General features: G+C 41.3%; 1 protein-coding gene across 1 annotated transcript in view; it reads left to right on the forward strand.

Moving 5' to 3' along the window:
- The window catches only part of KNTC1 (kinetochore associated 1), a 61,740-nt gene that overhangs the window by 40,156 nt on the left and 1,512 nt on the right, over positions 1-20,072 (forward strand). Inside the window, exons 40-60 of the mRNA XM_005875566.2 lie at positions 590-706; positions 1,859-1,968; positions 3,291-3,498; positions 4,914-5,003; positions 6,276-6,447; positions 6,534-6,592; positions 6,720-6,936; positions 8,207-8,280; positions 8,545-8,755; positions 8,875-8,984; positions 11,569-11,615; positions 13,075-13,153; positions 14,257-14,375; positions 14,770-14,905; positions 15,288-15,383; positions 15,748-15,804; positions 16,847-16,901; positions 16,986-17,049; positions 17,581-17,710; positions 18,974-19,063; positions 19,482-19,627. Coding sequence (XP_005875628.1) covers positions 590-706; positions 1,859-1,968; positions 3,291-3,498; positions 4,914-5,003; positions 6,276-6,447; positions 6,534-6,592; positions 6,720-6,936; positions 8,207-8,280; positions 8,545-8,755; positions 8,875-8,984; positions 11,569-11,615; positions 13,075-13,153; positions 14,257-14,375; positions 14,770-14,905; positions 15,288-15,383; positions 15,748-15,804; positions 16,847-16,901; positions 16,986-17,049; positions 17,581-17,710; positions 18,974-19,063; positions 19,482-19,627 — 2,387 coding nt within the window. The remainder of the gene's footprint in view (positions 1-589; positions 707-1,858; positions 1,969-3,290; positions 3,499-4,913; positions 5,004-6,275; positions 6,448-6,533; positions 6,593-6,719; positions 6,937-8,206; positions 8,281-8,544; positions 8,756-8,874; positions 8,985-11,568; positions 11,616-13,074; positions 13,154-14,256; positions 14,376-14,769; positions 14,906-15,287; positions 15,384-15,747; positions 15,805-16,846; positions 16,902-16,985; positions 17,050-17,580; positions 17,711-18,973; positions 19,064-19,481; positions 19,628-20,072) is intronic.

Genomic DNA, 20,072 nt, shown 5'->3' on the forward strand with positions numbered 1-20,072 from the left:
AAATATTGAAGATTTAGGGGGAAAAGAAGTTGGCTTTGCCATCAGATCTTAAGATTTCACAGAAGGAATGTTATACTACCTCACTTGGTTTCTACCAGCTTTTGCTTGACTAGTGGCACTTCGGTGAATGTATGCAGGTTCTAAGCATTGCTCAACCAAAAGAATTACAATGTTTTATTTCTTAAAATCTGTACGCAGCCATAGACCTCATTTCTTATGCTTACTCTAGTGTATTGGAGTCCTTTGAGCTATGACCTTGTTCTTTTTTGTAGGACAAAGTTTAATTGATGCAAAATTTCTCTTTGATGTGTGTGTTTTAAAATTTGCCCTGGGGAAGGGGGAGTTGCTTTTGCAGGATAACTACAATTTGGTCTTTTCTTATGAAGGAAAGCCAGGCTAAATTGATGGCATCGTGCCAAAAGCTGAATGACCTGAATGTTGTATAAGCAATGACTGTGTACAGAGCAATATATAGCATGTCACATTATTAGCACAAAGAAAGGTTATGATTTTTATTGTTGGTTTTCATCTAAAAGGTGTTGGAACATATTCTGTGTGCAGTTGAATTTTACTTGTTTTCATTTTTTAGGCAATATCTCTGGTGGGCTCTCAGCTGGCCAGTCTCTATCACGAAACAGAAATGGAGCTCAGATTTCGTGAACTCAGTACTGATGCCCAGTGGGGTATTCGCCTTGGTAAACTTGGTGTAAGTATTCTCTGTGGTACCAAAAATTCCATACATTCTAACATCTACCCCAGTGATGGCGAACCTATGACACGCGTGTGAGAGGTGACACGCGAACTCATTTTTTTGGTTGATTTTTCTTTGTTAAATGGCATTTAAATATATAAAATAAATATCAAAAATGTAAGTCTTTGTTTTACTATGGTTGCAAATATCAAAAAATTTCTCTATGTGACACGGCACCAGAGTTAAGTTAGGGTTTTTCAAAATGCTGACATGCCGAGCTCAAAAGGTTCGCCATCACTGATCTACCCAGTTAGAAAACTTCAAAGATCTCATTCTTTACTTTTGGGGAGAGAAATATATATACATATAATGTGTGTGTGTGTGTGTGTGTGTGTGTGTGTGTGTGTATATGTGTACATATGGTATATATGTATATGTATGTTTTATATGTGTGTACGTATATATTAAGTACACTCACTGGTGCTTTCAAAGAAGTAGAGGCCTTTTGTCTCATTTTCTTTTCTCTATATTTTTAAGGAAATTAAAAGAGGCTTGACATCATTTTCATCTGTTTACCTTTCTCATTTATAGGAATATGTCCAGCATTAATTGACGTTTATACTATTTCAGGCCTAGCCTTTAGCCTTATACTTTTGTGCTGCTATTACTTGGTTTAAGATAATATTAAAATGTATGTACAGGTGCAGTAAGCTTTAAGAACTCCGACTAGGGAAAAGTAAATGGCCCTTATTTTTACTTTTCAAACACAAACAAAATCCTGTTTTCTTTACTATAAATGTAAAACGTTTTATTTAATTTGCAAATAGTTGACCTACCAAGAATGTAACCACTACAGAAATGGTATGTGTTTTGGGGTGTAACTCCTGTGCAGTCATGGGACTGGTTGTTGCTAACAACCAAACTTACCGATGAAGAGGCAAGGGTTAGTGTGACTGAGAGAGATTTAGGATCCACCGCAAAATATACCTGAAGTCTCCGAATGGTGGTCAAGTTGGGTAGTGTGCTAAAAAAACAAGTGGGGGAGTCTCAGAAAAATGCTTTTCTATTAAAAAAAAAAGGATAGTAAAAAGGCACAGCACAATGGTGCCCTTATTCTAATGCATTTCAGTTAAGTGGATTTTTTTGTTTTGCTCTTTTTATTTCTAGATTTCTTTTCAGCCGGTTTTCAGGCAACATTTTCTCACCAAGAAAGACCTCATTAAAGCTCTTGTGGAGAATACAGATATGGACACAAGCCTCCTTCTGGAATATTGCAGGTAACTCTTAAAACTTGAATGGTATTTTTGCTGTTAGCCATACAAACTGTGGCAATCCTTACCGTGAGAACACAGTAGTAGGGATGGTTATTACTGTGGTCCCCAGACCTCTGATGTTCCTCTCCCCTCCCCGACCCCCGCCACCCCAATTTGGGGATCCAGCCCAAAACCCAGGCATGTACTCTGACTGGGAATCAAACCGTGACTTCCTGGTTGATAGGTCAACACTCAACCACTGAGCCACATTGGCTAGGCATGATGTTTTCTTTTGCTCATCCTCAAACTGAATAAATCCAGGATTAAATTCTCTTAAGATAACACCTTTTTAAGTCTTTTCCCAAACTCCCCTCATGATAAGCATCACCTAGGACACATGATTTAAAAAATACAGATTCCTGGGCCCCTCCCTGGTGTTTCTCCAGCAGGTCTGGGCAAAGGCCCAGGAATCTGATCCTTAATAGGAGCTGCAGATGACTCCCAAAGTCAGGGAAGTTTGGGAGTATTCTTTTGAGCAATTAAACGTCTAACTCAGATCAATTTAGGAGCAAGGTAATCTTAAATAAAAAATCAGTGAAAAGTAGGATTTAGGGAGAATTTTAAAAAATAGTTTAATAAGTGAATAAAAAAATTAAAGATTAAATGTTACTTACAGATAAAATTTACTGTGATGAGTAGGAATAGATGATTGGTAATTTATATCTTAGATGTTTCTAATAGAATGACCTATTTCCTGGCACATTATTAGTTTCAAAGAGCTTTCACACATCTCTTTATTTTTACAGTTTTTATTGCATATTATCGTCAATTTACATATCTCTTGCCTAGATAGAATTCAGTCTCATCTTGAGCATGAATACCTTCAATTTTAAGAAGAGCTGTCTGCTCTCTCTGGTTCCAGAGACTCTGCTAATAGCCAAGGCAATAGTTAACTCCAGTGACAGGTAGATTAGCTGATTGATTATAAGACTGAACAACAGGCCCTAACCGGTTTGACTCAGTGGATAGAGCATCGGCCTGCGGACTAAAGCGTCCCTGGTTCGATTCCGGCCAAGGGCATGTACCTTGGTTGCGGGCACATCCCCAATAGGAGGTGTGCAGGAGGCAGCTGATCGATGTTTCTCTCTCATCGATGTTTCTAGCTCTCTATCTCTCTCTCTTCCTCTCTGTAAAAAATCAATAAAATATATTTAAAAAAAAAAAAAGACTGGACAACAGGAGGGTTAGATTTCAGCGATAGGAGCGGGAACTTAAGTTTTCCGAGATATTTGTGTGGAAACGTGTGCATTTGCAGGGCTTGGTGTGTAACCGAATACTTCTCTTAGCACCTTTCAGCTGAACTGTGACGCAGCTCTTCAGCTGTTCATTGAAACTCTGCTCCACAACACGAACACCAGCCACAGCCAGGGGGACGCGAGCTCGGCCTCCGCAACGCGGCAGCACGCCAGACTCCTGGCCAAAGCCCTGGAAATGGTGCCTTTGCTGACGAGCACCAAAGACTTGGTCATCAGTCTGAGTGGGATACTCCATAAGGTAGGGTGTGGGGAAGTGAGCGTGGTCGTCGGCCTTGGCGGCAGACTCTCTAAGGGAGAGGGCTGGTGGAAGGAGCACCTCGGGTCATTGTAAATGCCCATCTCCCCTTAATTAGCTCTATAGGACCAAATTGGAAATGTAAGCCCTGCGTTATTTTAATAATTTTTACTTTTGAAGTAATTTTAGATTTTTAATATAGCTTAATACAGCAGTTTTTCTTTTTTTAAAAAGTAGATACAGCCTTTTTTTTTTCAGATTTTAATAAATAGCACATATTCTTTGAAAAACTAGAGAGAAAAGTATAAACCTAAAAAGTGAAAAATTTTAACCCTACTTCCATAGATAAAAATGTTAATAGCTTGGTGACTATCTTACACTAAATATATTATCCTGTTACTCTCTTTTTTCACTTACTGTATTGTTATTAAATGTCAGTAAATATCCATCTATCTCATTTTTGACAAATACATATTTGTTATTCCACAATATGGGTGAAATCTGTGTTTTATCAGGCCTTTATAGATGAACGTTTAAATTATTTGTTAATTTTTTTTTTACTATAAATTGTTACAATGAATATCTTCATGCATACATGTTTGCCTTCTTGTTTAATTATTTTTGTTAGGAGATCTGAGAGTTGGAATTTTTAGGTCAAGAGGTAGTTTGGTGGTGGGATGAAGTTCGAAGGAAGGGGAAATAAGATTCTAAGAAATACTTCAGTTTTATATTTTGCTTGCACTTCAGCCAAAAATTATATGTAACTTGCTCAAAATTTCTAGGCACCATAGAGATCATCTTCCCACTTTGTTCAGTGTTATTCATGTGCCTTGGGTTGGCATTTAAAAAATGAAGGAAAAAAACCTAATGATGTGTAAGTAGGAACAAAGAACAAAGAGAATATTCCCTTTTAATAAACATATAGATGCCACCCAATTAATTATTCAGTCTGTATATGATTAGAGCTGGAATGGAACCCTTGGAGACATTTGCTTAGAGGCCACACTCTAGTTATGTCATTTCCAAGAAAAGGTCAGTTTCCTTCTATTCTAATTTTCCCATCATAAATGGAAGAAATAGAATTTTAATTTTAAAATCTTTCAAAATTATAAAATTTTAATATGTTTATCTCTTTAGGGTTTTAGGCCTGTACGAATCTCTTTCTTTATTAAAACAACATTGCTTTATCCAGCTTTTTAAAAAAGGCATTTTGAGACATTTTAAAGCATGTATGTTTATCCTAACAGAACTAATTTTAGAAGTGAGAAAATGTTTTTTAAAGAATAATCTAATTTACCGTTGCTGTGCACTGAGATTTTGTATTTGCAGTCTCTGTACTAATGAACATAACTGAATAAAACCAACTACCAGCCAGGTACCATCTTCTCAGGTTTTGATATATTTTTGTTTTTATATAGTTGGATCCCTATGACTATGAAATGGTTGAAGTTGTCCTGAAAGTTATCGAAAGAGCCGATGAAAAAATAACCAACATTAATATTAACCAGGTATAATAAATATATTTTTAAATTATCTTTTTATTTTTATTTGGATCCTTAAAAAATTAGTTATCCGATGTCTCACTGGACGGTCTTTTGAGGTTCCTTACAACTCCACGTTTTATTCTAGTTCCTTTCTTTAAAAGGGATACAGAAATAAAAAGTTTCTTCGTGCTTCCCATATTTTTATCATTTACCTTAATTCCGTTTTTGCTGTACTGAGGCGATTTAAATCTAAGAGAACGAAGTCAGTAACAGACTGATTTGGAAAAATTAAGGCAAAACTATTTGTTATGGCGGAGGGTAGGTCATGTATGTGGGACCTACGTTTGAGTCAGCTTTTCTCTCTTAGTAGGTAGGTTTAGGACTCACTCATTCTATTTCTGTACTTTCAGTAACTTCTTAGTTTTTTTTCTGAATTTGATCATAGAAGCTTTTATATCTTCTTTTTAAATTGGATTTTTTAAAAATTAGAATGAGTTGATTCAAAAGGTAGTTTATATAAGTCTGAGAAATATGAGATCTAAACCAAAGAGAAGTAAAGGATATAGAGGATTAATTTTAGATCTACTGCCTCTATATTTAAAATGAAATCAAGTGTTTTGGAGATAGCTCTCAAACTATTTGAAGAGAGCATAGGGAACACTCTCCTTTACCAAACATCCTACCAGCAACAGGGTTCCATGGATTTACATGGTATAATTTTTTTCATGACCATATTAATTATGGTTTAGAACAGTGATGGTGAACCTATGACACGCGTGTCAGAGGTGACACGCAAACTCATTTTTTTGGTTGATTTTTCTTTGTTAAATGGCATTTAAATATATAAAATAAATATCAAAAATATAAATCAAAAGGCTGACACGCCGAGCTGAAAAGCTTCGCCATCACTGGTTTAGAAGAATAACATTAAAGGTAAAACTACAAAAGATTTCCATCATCTTGATGAAAACAGTACTGTCTCAGAAACAGAAATCTATGATGGTATAGAGTTAGGTGATTTTTTTTTTTTTTTAATTTCAGAGAGGGAGGGGAAGGGGGAGAGAGAGAGGGAGAGAAAGAGAAAGAGAAACATCAGTGATGAGAGAGAATCATTGATCAGCTGCCTCCTGCATGCCCCTCACTGGGACCAAGCCCACAATGAAACCAGGACCTCCTAGTTCATACATAGGTTGACGCTCAACCACTGAGCTACACCGGCCAGTCAAGAGGTAGATGATTTTAAAACACTTAGGGTTAATTTAATCTCAAAGGAAAATGTTTTTTCTTGTGATACAGGCCTTGAGTCTTCTAAAGCACCTGAAGTCCTACAGGAGAATTTCCCCCCCAGTGGACCTCGAGTATCAGTATATGTTGGAGCACGTGATAACGTTGCCATCTGCCGCCCAAACCAGGCTGCCTTTCCACCTCATATTTTTTGGCACCGCACAGAACTTCTGGAAAATCCTCTGTACGTTCTTTAACTTCTTACGAATTTTACTGAGTAGCCAACACTTTCTTCTTAAGCCAATCCCACCGTCCTTGTTTCCTTTCCAGCTACGGAGCTCAGCGAGGAGTCCTTCCCGACACTGCTGCTCATTTCCAAGCTAATGAAGGTAACAGGTGCCAGCTCTGTAAGGCGTTTCCTTACCCTTTTGTTAGTCGGATCCTGTGGGGAGGACTTTATGCTGCTTTCTTTCACCCATCAATCAGCCTTAACTTTTCTTTTTTTCTTCTTTGAAGTTTTCTTTGGACACTCTGTATGTGTCTGTCGCCAAGCATGTCTTTGAAAAAAAACTGAAGCCAAAACTAGTGAAGTCACCACAAGCGAAGTCCTCAACATTGATTAACAAGGAAATAACCAAGATTGCTCAGACCATCGAATCCTACTTACTGTCGATAGTCAACCCGGAGTGGGCGGTAGCTATTGCCTTCAGTCTTGCCCAGGATATCCCAGAAGGTAGGGGTTCTTCCTTTAACTGCCCTTAGAATGGCCAGCTGAGTTGCTTTGTGAACTTTTAGTAAAAAAACAAAACAAAACTATGTTTATAGCTTTGAGGAGAAGAAATATGATACTTCAGAAAAGTATGTGCCCTCTCTCTTCACTTGTTTTACTGCTGGATGTTATAATGGCCCCAGTCGGGGAAGTAAGGCTCCTTGCTGCTTGCTCAGGGCGTGTGGATACGGGCCCCACCTCGACGGTGGGAATATGAATTGATGCTTAACTTCCCACTATCCAGTCATACTTCCAATAATGAGTCCTTAGATAGTCTCACCTAATCAAACAGGTACACAAACACAGGTACGCGTTCCCATGGTTTTTGTTGTAACAAAACTTGAAAAAAACTATTTTAAAAAAATGTTCATTGGTCAGGAAGTGGTTTAAAAAATAGAGCACATTCTTAGAATAGAATGCTATGTAGTTGATTTGGAAAGATGTCCAAATGTTATATACGTATACATATATTTTTTCCTTTTTATTGAATTTATTGGGGTGACCACAGATAACAAAATTACACAGATTTCATGTGCACAATTCCACATCACATCATCTGTACACTGTATTGTGTGTTCACCACCCCAAGTCAACTCTCTTTCCATCACCATTAATCCCTCCTATACTCTTCTCCACCTTTCCCTAGCCCCCCCGCCTCGAACAATCACCACACTGTTGTCTGTGCCCATAAGTTTTTCTTTTTTTAAATTTTTTACTCAATCCCTCGATCCCCCAATCCCACGCCCTCCCCCCCTCCACCCAAACAGTTGTCAGCCTGTTCTCTATCTGTGAGTCTGTCTCTATTTTGCATGTTAGTTTATTGTGTTCATTAGATTCCAGAAATGATTGAGATCATGTGGTGCTTGTCTTTCTCTGACTGGCTTATTTCACTTAGCACAATGCTCTCCAGATCCATCCATGCTGTCACAAAGGGCCAAGATGTATATTAAGTGAGAACAGCAAATTGTACTATGTGTATGATCTTATCCCCTTTGGGTTAAAATGTGTGTGCGCCCACACAGGAGACTTGGGAGGAGTATAAGGCTCAGAAATAGAAATGGAAGCTAAAGAAGGGGCCTCTGCGTTTGCTTCCTGGTTGGTACTTTTCTGTCCTGTTTAGGTTGTTCTTTACTGTGAGCATGCATTTTTGTAACTAAAATAAAAAACTTGCTAATTTGACTAAAACACATTGTTTTGAAAGGATTAAGATCTGCTCTCTTCTTTATCTTTTCAGGTTCCTTCAAGATGTCCACTTTGAAATTCTGCCTGTATTTAACCGAGAAATGGCTACAGAATATCCCACCTAAGGTGTGTCTGAACGCTGAAATAGAAGGCTCCTCTTTCTTTTTATTTAAATTGTGCTCACCTAGCATGCCTCCTCATCCTGCCCTGGTGGTAAGCTTTTCCAGGGTTGGATGCCTAAAATGGAAAAAAAATGAGGCCTTTGTATTGGATCCTTAAGGATGTAACTAAGGCAGGGCCCTCCCTCCCAGGATTGGTAAAGAAGGCTATTCTGTGTCTCCCTTGAGATTGAGAAAGCAAGCGTTTCTCTGTGCTTGGGAATTTTTAAAGGAGGAAACTCGTGAGAAAGCCGAGGCCTTGTTGAAGAAGCTCCACATTCAGTACCGGCGATCAGGCACAGAGGCCGTGCTCATAGCCCACAAGCTGAACACGGCGGAGTATCTGAGGGTGATTGGAAAACCAGCACATCTCATCGTCAGTCTGTACGAACATCCTAGCATCAGCCTCAGAATTCAGAATGCCTCTGGCAAGGACTATCCCGGTGAGGACAACACCCTTGCTATCTTGTGGTCCAAGGAGAGCTATCATTTTGATTCCCAGTTCTCTTGCATTGAGAATGTGGACTTTTCTTTTTTTAATTCTTCATCTTGAATATTTTAGATATTCACGCAGCAGCTAAAGAAATAGCCGAAGTCAATGAAATTAATTTGGAAAAAGTGTGGGACATGTTGCTGAAAAAATGGCTGTGCCCATCCACAAAACCTGGCGAAGTAAGTTTGTCCTCAAGAGTATCTTCCATATCTGTTGTCTCTCACTGGGAGAACCTTCTACTTAGGAACACAGAATCTTAAAAGAAGAAACCTTTGTTTAGTTTAGTACCTCCTATTCTCTGATGAGTTTTAATGACGTTTACTTTTTTAAAAATATGTGTATTTTTAATGATTTCAGAGAGAAAGGGAGAGAGATGAAAAAAAACATCAGTGATAAAAGAGAATCATTGATCAGCTGCCTCCTGCACGCCCCACACTGGGGATTGAGCGCACAACCTGGGCATGTGCCCTGGTTGGGAATCAAGCCGTGACCTCCTGGTTCATAGGTGGATGCTCAATCGCTGAGCCACACCGGCTGGGCCACTTTTTCTTTTAGCTTAAATATTGTTTTGCAACTATTTTTACCTTTTAATTGGTGATTCCAGGTGAATATAGGTATAAAAGAAATGGCCTGTCTTACACTCAGATCGTGGGACTTACTTTATTCTGAAGTAATTTCAATCATACAGAAAAGTTGCAGTAGTATGAAAGAATTCCTGTCTATCCCTCACCCAGCTCCATCAGAGTTCAACGTTTTCCCATATTTGCTTTATTACTCTCCCCATTATATATATATTCATAATATTTTTCTGAACCATTTGAGAGTAAATTGCATATGTCTTGCCCCTTTACCCTTTAATAGTAACAAGCATATTTCCTAAGAACAAGGCTTTTCTCTTACTTAACCACAGTATAATTATCAAAGTCAGATAATTTAATATTGACATAATATTGATACAATACAAACAGACTTGAATCTATAGTCCATGTTACAATTTAACCATTTGTCCCAATAATGTTCTTTATAGCAAGTTTTCCTCCAGGGATCAGGATCAAGTTCAGGATTATGTGCAACATTTATTTGTTACATTTGTAATCTCTTTTAAACTAGAACAGTTCCATGACTTTTCCTTGTCGTTGGTGACACTGACATTTTTAAAGAAAAGAATCCAGTTATTTCCTAAGCTGCTCCTCAATTTGGATTTGTATAATGTCTTCTTATTATAAGATTCGAATTATGCATTTTGGGCCAGAGTACTACCTAAACGATACTATGTCCTTCTCAGGGTATGACATTTGGCCCAGATGTCTGTTTGCCCTAATAGGTGAGGTTAATTTACTTAACCCTGGCTAGAGCTCAGCCTATGGACTGAAGGGTTCCGGGTTCGATTCTGGTCGAGGGCACATACCCAGGTTGTGGACTTGATCCCCAGTGGGGGGCATGCAGGAGGCAGCTGATCAATGATTCTCATCATTGATGTTTCTATCTCTCTCTCCCTCTCTCTTCCTCTCTGAAATCAATGAAAATATTTTTTTTAAATAATGTAACACAAATAAACCTATTAAAAAAAATTATATACCTTAGTGAAAATATTGTCTATTTCTCTATTACACAGTTACTATGTTTCCTTTTGTAATTATTAGAGAGAGGTACTTTGAAACAGTATATTTTGTTTCTCTTCAAACTCCTCCCCCACCACGCATATGCCCCAATTTGATATCTATTGATAATTCTTTTTTTACGATTTATCTTTGTTGTTGAAAGTATTACAGATGTCCTCTTCCCCCACATTGACTCCCGCCACCTCACTCCGCCCCTTCCCCAGGCCTTCACCACACTGTTGTATGTGTCCATGAATTCTCACTTGAACCTCTATTAACTCTGACAGACACTGTTTTGGAAGGGTGCAGGCCAGTTTGGTTTGTAAAGTTCTTATTGTGGGTTTGCCGATGTCAGTTTCTTTAGAAATAATATCATTAAATCTAAATTTATGGAGGGATTCAGCAATCCAAATGCAGAAATGTCTGTACTGTTTCCTCTAAGTATTTACCAAGAACAAAATCTGTGCTTCAGGGGGCACAGAGGAGTCAGAGGCACATCTAGGCCCTTCAGAGTACGTGGTTGACTCAGGAACCAGAATGGTTTAACCTACACATTTGGAGTTCTAAACCGAAAAGTTCCTCGAGGCCAGGAACTTGGTCCATACACAGCACCTAAAACATTGCTTTGTAAATCCCATGAAAATATACTGAATTAGTGAGCGACTCATTTAAAATTCATAGAGTCCTTTTAAAAATTACCCAATGGCTGTAAGCTTCAGGAGGACAGGAGTGTTGGTTTTGTTTACTCAGGGAACCCATGTGCCCAGAACGATGCCTGGCACCTAGTGAGTGCTCAGTAAATATTTTCTTTCCTTTTTTTGGTATAATTCTTTATTATTGAAAGTAGTATACATGTCTCCTTTTTCCCCCCTTGACCCCCTCCAACCCTCCCACACCCCTCCCCCCGTCCCAGGACCTCACTGTCCCATGGTCTGTGTCCATGGGCCATGCAAATATGTGCAAATATTTTCTTGACTGAATGAATGTTAGTAAACCCATTTTCTAAGCAAGAATCTTAAAGTAGTGAATTGTACTGAAATTTCTTGCATGTAGACAATTTTTATATTGGGTTTTTCTTCTAATAGATTTTCCATAATTTTATCTAGCTCAACAAACTTTATTAAGTTTTGACTTTTTTTTCTCCTTTTTTACTTTCTCAAAGAACCCATCAGAAATATTTGAACTTCAAGAAGATGAAGCACTGCGAAGGTATTCTTTCTTTGCTTATATTTATCCATATCCTCTCGCCCAGTCGGAATCTTACTAGTAAATTTGTCAGAGGTCGGTTTTGAAAACCCTTTCCTGATAGAGCTTGGATCAGTCTCTGAGAAGAACCAATTCTTTGATAAATGGCTGTGAGCAGGTATAAGTATCTGCAGCGCAATAAATGAGCAGCAGCCAAGATTCAGAATTTCTGAACCTTCAACGAGTTCCTACTAATGTCGAGGCCTCTTCGAACACTTTAGCAGAGACTGCGCCTCAGGCAAAGGAAAACTTCCGATTAGCTGAGACCTAGGCCCAAGGCCCCTTTATGTTCTCTCCCCCTGGTGAGCTGGGTTGGCTCAGCCGTGGGCCACCAGGATTTCTTCTCCCTTCCAACCTGAGACTGAGACCAGAGAAGGCACATCGGTCTCACCCAGTGTGCTCAGTCTGATTGGTCACGACTTGCTCTCCTGGGAAGACTATCTGGGCCGGAATCACAAAGAATGTGGTAACCCGTTAGTGCTGCTTGGCCCAGGCGTGGGAGAGGGCGTGGTGACACACATGCTAGCTTCTGCCGTTCCTGGTCTAGGCCACAAGTAGGTCAGGTCCCCCAGGAAGCCCTGCATCAGCCCTGGAGATCTGAGAGAGGACGTGGAAGGACCAGCCCAAGGAAAGAATCTCTCCTGGTTCGGACAGAGCTGGCCTGCGCCCCGCCCCCCCCCGCCCATGGCCTCCTTGCCTCTGGACTTCACTGAGTGCTTGCATAGTGTTGTGGGTGGAGGCACCTTTGGCACGAGGCAGGTCTTAGGATGTCTGACTAAATTAGCCCCAGGGAAGTCGTGGAAACAACTCAGAGAGAGAGAATCCCAAGAAAGGAGCCCAAAAGGGATTTTTCCTTCATGCCAATTGCGTAACTTCCGGCCTTTTCCCACTGAAAGCTCCACGCCCCCCACACCCGCCCAGTACGCCGGTGCCACTGATCCCATCTTGTGACTGAAAACAAAATCGTCCATGTGTAGTAGTTGGTGTATTTTGCAGCTATGGTTTGTGTTAATTTCTTACATAGAATTTATTTTTTTTTAATATATTTTATTGATTTTTTTACAGAGAGAGGAAGGGAGAGGGATAGAGAGTTAGAAACATCGATCAGCTGCCTCCTGCACAGCCCCTACTGGGGATGTGCCCGCAACCAAAGTACATGCCCTTGACCAGAATCGAACCTGGGACCCTTCAGTCCGCAGGCTGACACTCTATCCACTGAGCCAAACCAGTTAGGGCAATTTCTTACATAGAATTTAAATGATCAGAGATCAACTAGCCATTTGATGGATGAGAAGACTGTTTATTGTGTTATCATCTAGGTAAAAGGGAAAGCAAAAATGTCCTTGACCCATAACCCTTCAGATCTCTGTTTGGGATGCCTAATGACTTTCTCTGTGTATCTAAATATAACAACTTTTTTCAGAGTCCTGTATCTCCTTCAGTCTCGTCCGATTGATTATAGTTCAAGAATGCTGTTTATATTTGCAACATCAGCTACAACTGTAAGTCCTGGGAACTTAGTCAAAACTCATGTCCTGCATCTCAGCTTAATATTTTTCTCTGCATACTTGCCACGCTCGATATCATTAACAGGTGATTAAGATAATGCTCACTTGTGTACTTATTCAAAGTATGCCTTACTTTGTAATATCTGCCAAACTCCCTGTAGTGCTGGCTTCTGTAACATCCCGCTTAGCAAACCGAATGGTGTGCCAGTTCCCACAGGTTATCTACACTCACAGTTGCTAACTCCCTGGTTGGTCAGCATTCCTGATAGCAAGGGGCCAACCAGAGAAAACCCCACCCTGGCCTCGGGGCCCTGCCCAACGGCTTCCCCTCCAGTCACGCACTGAATTTGAGCTGGACAGACCCATCCCTTTTGCTTCCCCTAAAGGCAGCAGGGCCTCTTTGCTTTCAGGCTTGAGCATGTAGAAATGTGCGGAGGCCATTGGACCCCAGGGAGACAAAGGTGTAGCTAGAAGGATAGGAGGAAGGAGAGGGGGAAAGTGTGAGAAGCTGAGGGTGTGTCCTTGACAGCGAGAGGGAATTTTCCCCTTTTTTCATGCATATCAGTTATTATTTCAGGTAAAAATGGCTTTCCAGGAAAAGTGGCTCGTGCTTTCCCCTGAAAAAAACCATCACGCTGCAGTATGCCCGACGCACGCTTCCTATTTTGTCAGACAATATTCATGAGTACATTTTAATTAATTAATACTCAAATGTGAGCTCTTAATCTATTCAAGAGTTGAGGTTTAATCAAATTAATTTTTACTGCTTCATCAAACCTTCTGAGTGGAGGTCATCGCTCATTCTCAGTGCTGCCACTGCGGGCTGTGCAGCATACAGCAGCGCCGCCACAAGGGGGCGTCCCTTCTTCGATTTGAACCAGCAGTGTTATTAGGAGTACAGTTTTGACCATTCCCTCCTGAATGAGTTCGAGGAACACTCCTCAGGGTTCCATGGACCACACTTTGCCAACTACTGACTCCCTCAGAACGGAGATTGACTTTAAATGTTTTTAAAATGATGTTGCTTGTGTTACCTGAGTTTTGACTCAAGCACAGCATGCAAACATGCAACTCCCCAAACATGTTTGGTTTTACAGACATTAGATATGGGTCAGTTAACCTTTGCCCACAGAACACGGGCTCTTCAGTGTCTCCTGTATTTGGCTGACAAGGAAACCATAGAATCGCTCTTCAAAAAGCCCATCGAAGAAGTCAAGTAAGTAGACTTTTCAAATCGCATTAAGAAATAGGCAACAACAAGAAGAAACAGCAGCAGGTCGTTGTTTGGGAGGGTAGCTGGCAGGGCGGTGCCTCGGAGAGGGCATTAGCGAGGCGTGGAAACGGACCTTGGGTGTCCTTGACATGTTGGCAACGGGGAAACAGGCCTGTGAGAAGCTCTCCTTCCCCTCTCTCCTGCGAGACCTTTAGACACTGTTTTCTGCCTCTTGCTCAAACTGATGTCTTCCTAATATTATATTCAGTGGATCTTTTCAGAAACCTAGAATAAGCATTTAAAAACAAACAGGCCTAATTTATCCAGATGGTGGCTTTTATTTTAAGTGTAAACGTGGCCTAAGAGAATGTTTACTGTGAATGCCTCTGTTTTCCAGATCTTACTTGAAATGTATAACTTTCCTGGCGTCTTTTGAGATGTTGAATATCCCCATCACCTATGAATTATTTTGCAACAGTCCTAAGGAAGGCATGATTAAGGGCCTGTGGAAAAACCACAGCCACGAGTCCATGGTATGTACACCGAGCACCCGTCACCTCAGCTTCCTGAAAGACAAAACCAGAGGAACTATTCCCGGGCAAGTCTGCCGCTGTGAGAGCTTTTCTTCTGTCCTGTCCTGCGGGTGACGAGGCGACTTGGGCGTCTTACCTCTCTTCCTGACGGCTAAGGCCATCCCTCTCAAGAGAAATCATCCTTCCCCAGGCCTGTCTCTCCTCGTCTGGACGAGAGAAGAGATGGCCCTGGGTAGGAAGGGGTAGAGCTTCACCTCCTCCTCGTTGTCTGTGGGAAGTTAGTGTCCGAGGCAGTCGGAGCCCAGGTGGGTCGGATGCCTTTGGCAGAGGTGGTTTGATTGTCTGGTGCCGTAGAGCAGTACGACTCTTCTCTCTCCTGTAGGCAGTGAGACTGGTGACTGAGCTTTGCTTAGAATACAAAATCTATGACCTGCAGCTGTGGAACGGACTCTTGCAAAAGCTTCTTGGCTTCAACATGGTAAGACTTGGTACCCTCCCCTGCAGTGTCGTTTCCAGCTCTGGCCCGGCGGCGCTTCAGCCGTTGCCGGCGATGCTCGCTACTGAACAGATGCATGGTGCAAACGTCACCCTCCCTGGCTCAGGACTTCATGTGAGGCCAGAGAAAGTGCAGACTCAGAATGATGCAGATCTCCCAGGAAACAGGGAGGGAGGGCTCCCTGGCCTCGTTTGATGTTCGTGGATGTGTAAGCGCACTGCTCCGGTGGTTCTCAGGGAAGATGAATTTGACTGATGCTTCCTTTGAAAGAATCCGATATCTCATGTGGAAATTTTCTGTTTTGGTGATCTTTGGAACATTTCGTTTTTTGTTTATTTTCCCACAGATTCCTTATCTAAGGAAAGTTTTAACAGCCATTTCTAGCATCCATTCTTTGTGGCAGGTATGTAATTTTTTTTTAAAGTAAGTTTTATAGAATTTAATCTCTATACTCTCTGGCCTGGTGACTCCTGGGCACGCCCGGTCAGTGACTGTCTCCTTAATAAAGGACAGAACGGATCTGCTGTGGGAGGATGTTCCTGACAGTGGTGCTCACACTCGGAACACTCAGCTCCGATGTCACCTCCTCCAAGACCTCACTCTCCCCAGTTCTCCAGGCTCCGTGCATCACACCTCAAAGCGCTGGCTCATCTGTGATGGTTGTCAGAGCACAATTTACCCTAATTACACGTTCGACCACCCCTCGTGGACTTTGAAGATCTTTAAAGTCAGAGACCACGTTATTTTTTTCTAAATTTCATAAGTTGTGCACCCACATCATCATTATCACATAAAAATATATAATGTATTGGTGTCATCCGGATTGTTACATATCAACACATATAGATCTCATTTTTTTTAAATTAAGATACACACACACACATGCACACACACACACTAGCCAGTTTGGCTCAGTGGATAGAGCCTCAGACCACGGGCTGAAGGGTGCCGGGTTCAATACCAGTCAAGGGCACGTACCTCGGTTGCAGGCTTGATCCCTGGCCCTGGTCAAGGCACATGCGAGAGGCAACCAATCGATGTGTCTCTCACATTGATTTTGCTCTCTCTCTGCCTCTCCCCCTCCCTTCCGCTCTCTCTAAAAAGCAATGGAAAAATATCCTCAAGTGAGAATTAACAATAAAAAAAAATTATAATTCACATGTAAAATTCACCCTTTTAAATGTACAACTAAGTGGGGTTTTGTTTTGTTTTTTTGTTTTTTTGCTTTTGAGAGAGAAAAAGAGAGAAATGTTAATTTGTTGTAACTAAGCTACCCAGCCAGGGCTGCTGAAAAATAATCCTACAATCTAATCACCTCAAACACAGAGGTATCAGTTGAGGACTTTGGTTGAGCATCCAGCATGTGAGCTCTGGGTGTGCGTGCTGTGACTGTCCAGTAGCCTCTGCTGGCCCAGGCGTGCGTTCTGACACACTTGTCCCTACAGGTGCCCTACTTCAGCAAGGCCTGGCAGCGTGTGGTCCAGGTCCCGCTGCTTTCAGGTACTGTCCCCTCCTCTGGGCCATGGAGGGTCGCATTTTGTGGTTGTGCGTGTGTACACATTGTTTTTATTTGTTTATTTTCAGCCTCTTGTCCTTTAAGCCCCAGCCAGTTATCAGATTGTTGTGAGAGTCTCATTGCTATTCTCGAGTAAGTGAAATATTTGTTTTCCTACCAAAAAAAAAAATCCAATTTATTGCTTGTGAAATTCCTTTTTAATAGATATCTGTTACGGGGTAGTTTCTTTATCTTGGGAAGGTAAACCTACCACTTGCTTTTAAATTAAATATCTCTTATTTTTATAATGTCTACTTTCCATGTGTGGTACCACTGGTAACCAGATATGCCATTGGTCCCCAATTTCAATGTGAGTATAGAGTACCGTTTGTGACTACCCTGAGTGACAGACACAGTGTTGTCTCGTAGAACGTTTGTCTTTATGTGGAGGCTTTCAGACATAATCATAGCAGCAGCCAGTGGTCTGCATTCCTGTGGGTAGATCCTTTTACTGCAGGAAGAACGCCATAGCAGACGTGAGTTGCTCACTGCTAAGCAGGTGTTATGCACAGCACTTCAGTGTCTTAAGATTACTGAAAGCATCGGCAAGTAACAGGTGGGGAACACTAGAAACAAGGGACTCGGACAGTGCCATCTCGTGACTAATCGTGTGCTCTCTCCAAGATGTCCCGTTTCCGATGATCTCGACATGGTTGGAGTCGCCAGGCAGTATGTCCAGTTAGAGCTTCCAGCTTTTGCGTTAGCCTGTCTCATGCTCCTGCCCCACTCAGACAAAAGACACCAGCATATCAAGGTATCTTGGAAATTATGCCTCTGGGGCTACCAAAGACATGGAAGGTCTTAGCCTTGCATGTCCCCTGAGAAAGGTTGCGTGTTCTTTTCACCAAACCAGCAGAGCAGGGGCACATCAGTGTGGACAGGGCAGGATTGTGGGGTGGGGGGGTTTAGTGGAAGGTAAGACTGGAAGCTAGATGGAGGCTAGTCTGAGAGAAGCCTTAAGAGTGCATCTTTGTCAGTAGGGAACAGTCAGTTTTCCCAGAAGAGTAAAGTGAAACGATCAGAAATATTTCAGAAGGAATAATCCATGTCAGCTTGACCGGAGGAAAGAGGTGTCAAGAAATGAAACTCTGGGGAAGCTATTATCTCACTAAATCCATGCACAGCAACCTTGTGGAGAGGCCAGGAAAGCGTGAGGGGATCAATCCCCAAAGTAGTTGGTAGCAATGAATGAAAGTGAACTGAAGGGAGAAGACTACGAGGAGGGCAGCTTGACTTCGTGATTGGAAGAGGGAGGTAGAAGAGAGCGGAGAGTCAGGTCTGTGTGTGGGTGCCACAAAGGGAGCCACAAGGACTCTATAAGGACAAAACTTAAAAAAAATACAACTTTTGCCATTTCGCTCAGTGGTTAGAGCACCGGCCCTTGGACTGAAGGGTCCCAGGTTCGATTCCGTTCAAGGGCATGTACTTCAGTTGCAGATTCAATCTCTGGCCCGGTTCGGGGAGTGTGCGGCAGGCAATGAGTCAGTGTGTCTCTCACATCAATGTTTCTCTCTCTGTCTTTCCCCCTCCCTTCCACTCTCTCTAAAAAATCAATGGAAAAATATCCTCAGGTGAGGACAAACCAAACAAAAAAACTCTCATTCCCGCTGTAACACAGAGCAAGTAGAACAAAGCATCTGGAAATGTTTCATTTGTCGTTTGTTCTACTCGTTTTATTTTTGTCAAAGCCGTCTGTGCTTATCTTTGACTTTGTTCTTTCCTGACTATTCATAACCTCATCTGTTGCTGCTCTTCCAAGTGCTAGTATTTAAATAGATTCCTTTTGGCCCTTAGAATGACAACATGCCTATTAAACAGCTCTTACGGTTGGAATGGGCATTTTTGTAAAATGCTTCTTACCTTATTTCAATAATTTTTGGTTGACAGGGGCATTTTTTCCTATAATAGAAATCCTTTAAGATATTTCAAATTTAAAAAGTGAATACTTTACAGATTGGACAGACATGAGTAGTAATTATGCTTTTCCTGTCAACTATGTTTTGATTTTTTTCTCTAGACCTTTCTGAACTCGTGCAGCCCTCAGGTCATTTTACAGCAATTGGAGGAGCACATGAGCACTGGCCAGCTGGCAGGGTTTTCACATCAAGTAAGAGAAAATTTCATCTCCTTTTTGCTATGAAAAATTAGGTATTAGAAGGTAATCGTTTTCCCGAAACCTGGATGAAGCGGAAAATTACTGTCTCAATCTTTTTGTTAATACATACAATTCATTTGCTTTTATTAAAACCTATACATTTTTTTAACGGCGGGGACCCTGGCTGTCTTGTTTATTGCTGTGCTTTATTCAAAGTCCCAAAGTGCTTAACCACAATTACTTCCTACTGATTCACTGTATACAGTACTGAAACGGGCCAACGCAGCCCCGTCCCCCGGCCCACCCCCTCGCAAAGGAGTGAGTTACATCACGATGACAGTCTCACTCCGGATTGTCAGAAATGTTTCGGAATTAACTAGGACTTGGCATTTAACACGTTGTTAATATGACGATACCTGTCATTCTATAGATTCAAAATCTGGTTCTGAATAATATCAGAAATAAGAAGGAGTTTGGGATTTTGGCAAAGACAAAATACTTTCAAGTGTTGAAACTGCACCTGATAAACACCAACAACATCACTGACCTGGTAAACTATTTGGCAAATGAAGGAAGGTAAGTCAATTAAAAAAAACTTACCATAGAATGTCCTTAAGTTGTATGTTTATTTTGGAGGAAGATATCAAACAATTATAGAGCTGCTTGGTTGTAACTCAAGACTCCAAACGTTACCTTGTAGCGTTACTACCCGTACCCTGAGGTCAATTGTCTTGTAGCCCAGTCCCTTGGAACATGCCCTGGGAATCAGACAAACAAGCTGCCTGAACCTCCAAAGTAGGTGTCTCACAGCTCCGCTCTGAAACCCTACATGACAGCTTTAGTTCTTAGCGTTTGCTCAGAGTCGATGGCTCATGTATCATAATGTTGGCCAAGCTTGGTTATCTAATTTACCAGCATCCACAAGTTTGGAAACAACAAGCTTCTCTTGGGATCAGGTTGGGAACAGATCTGTAAAGTGAAAAGGAGAGAGAAGAAATGGGGTGACCCTGAAGAAAGGCAA

The sequence above is a fragment of the Myotis brandtii genome, unplaced genomic scaffold (assembly GCF_000412655.1).
Source record: "Myotis brandtii unplaced genomic scaffold, ASM41265v1 scaffold463, whole genome shotgun sequence".
Lineage (NCBI taxonomy): Eukaryota > Metazoa > Chordata > Mammalia > Chiroptera > Vespertilionidae > Myotis > Myotis brandtii.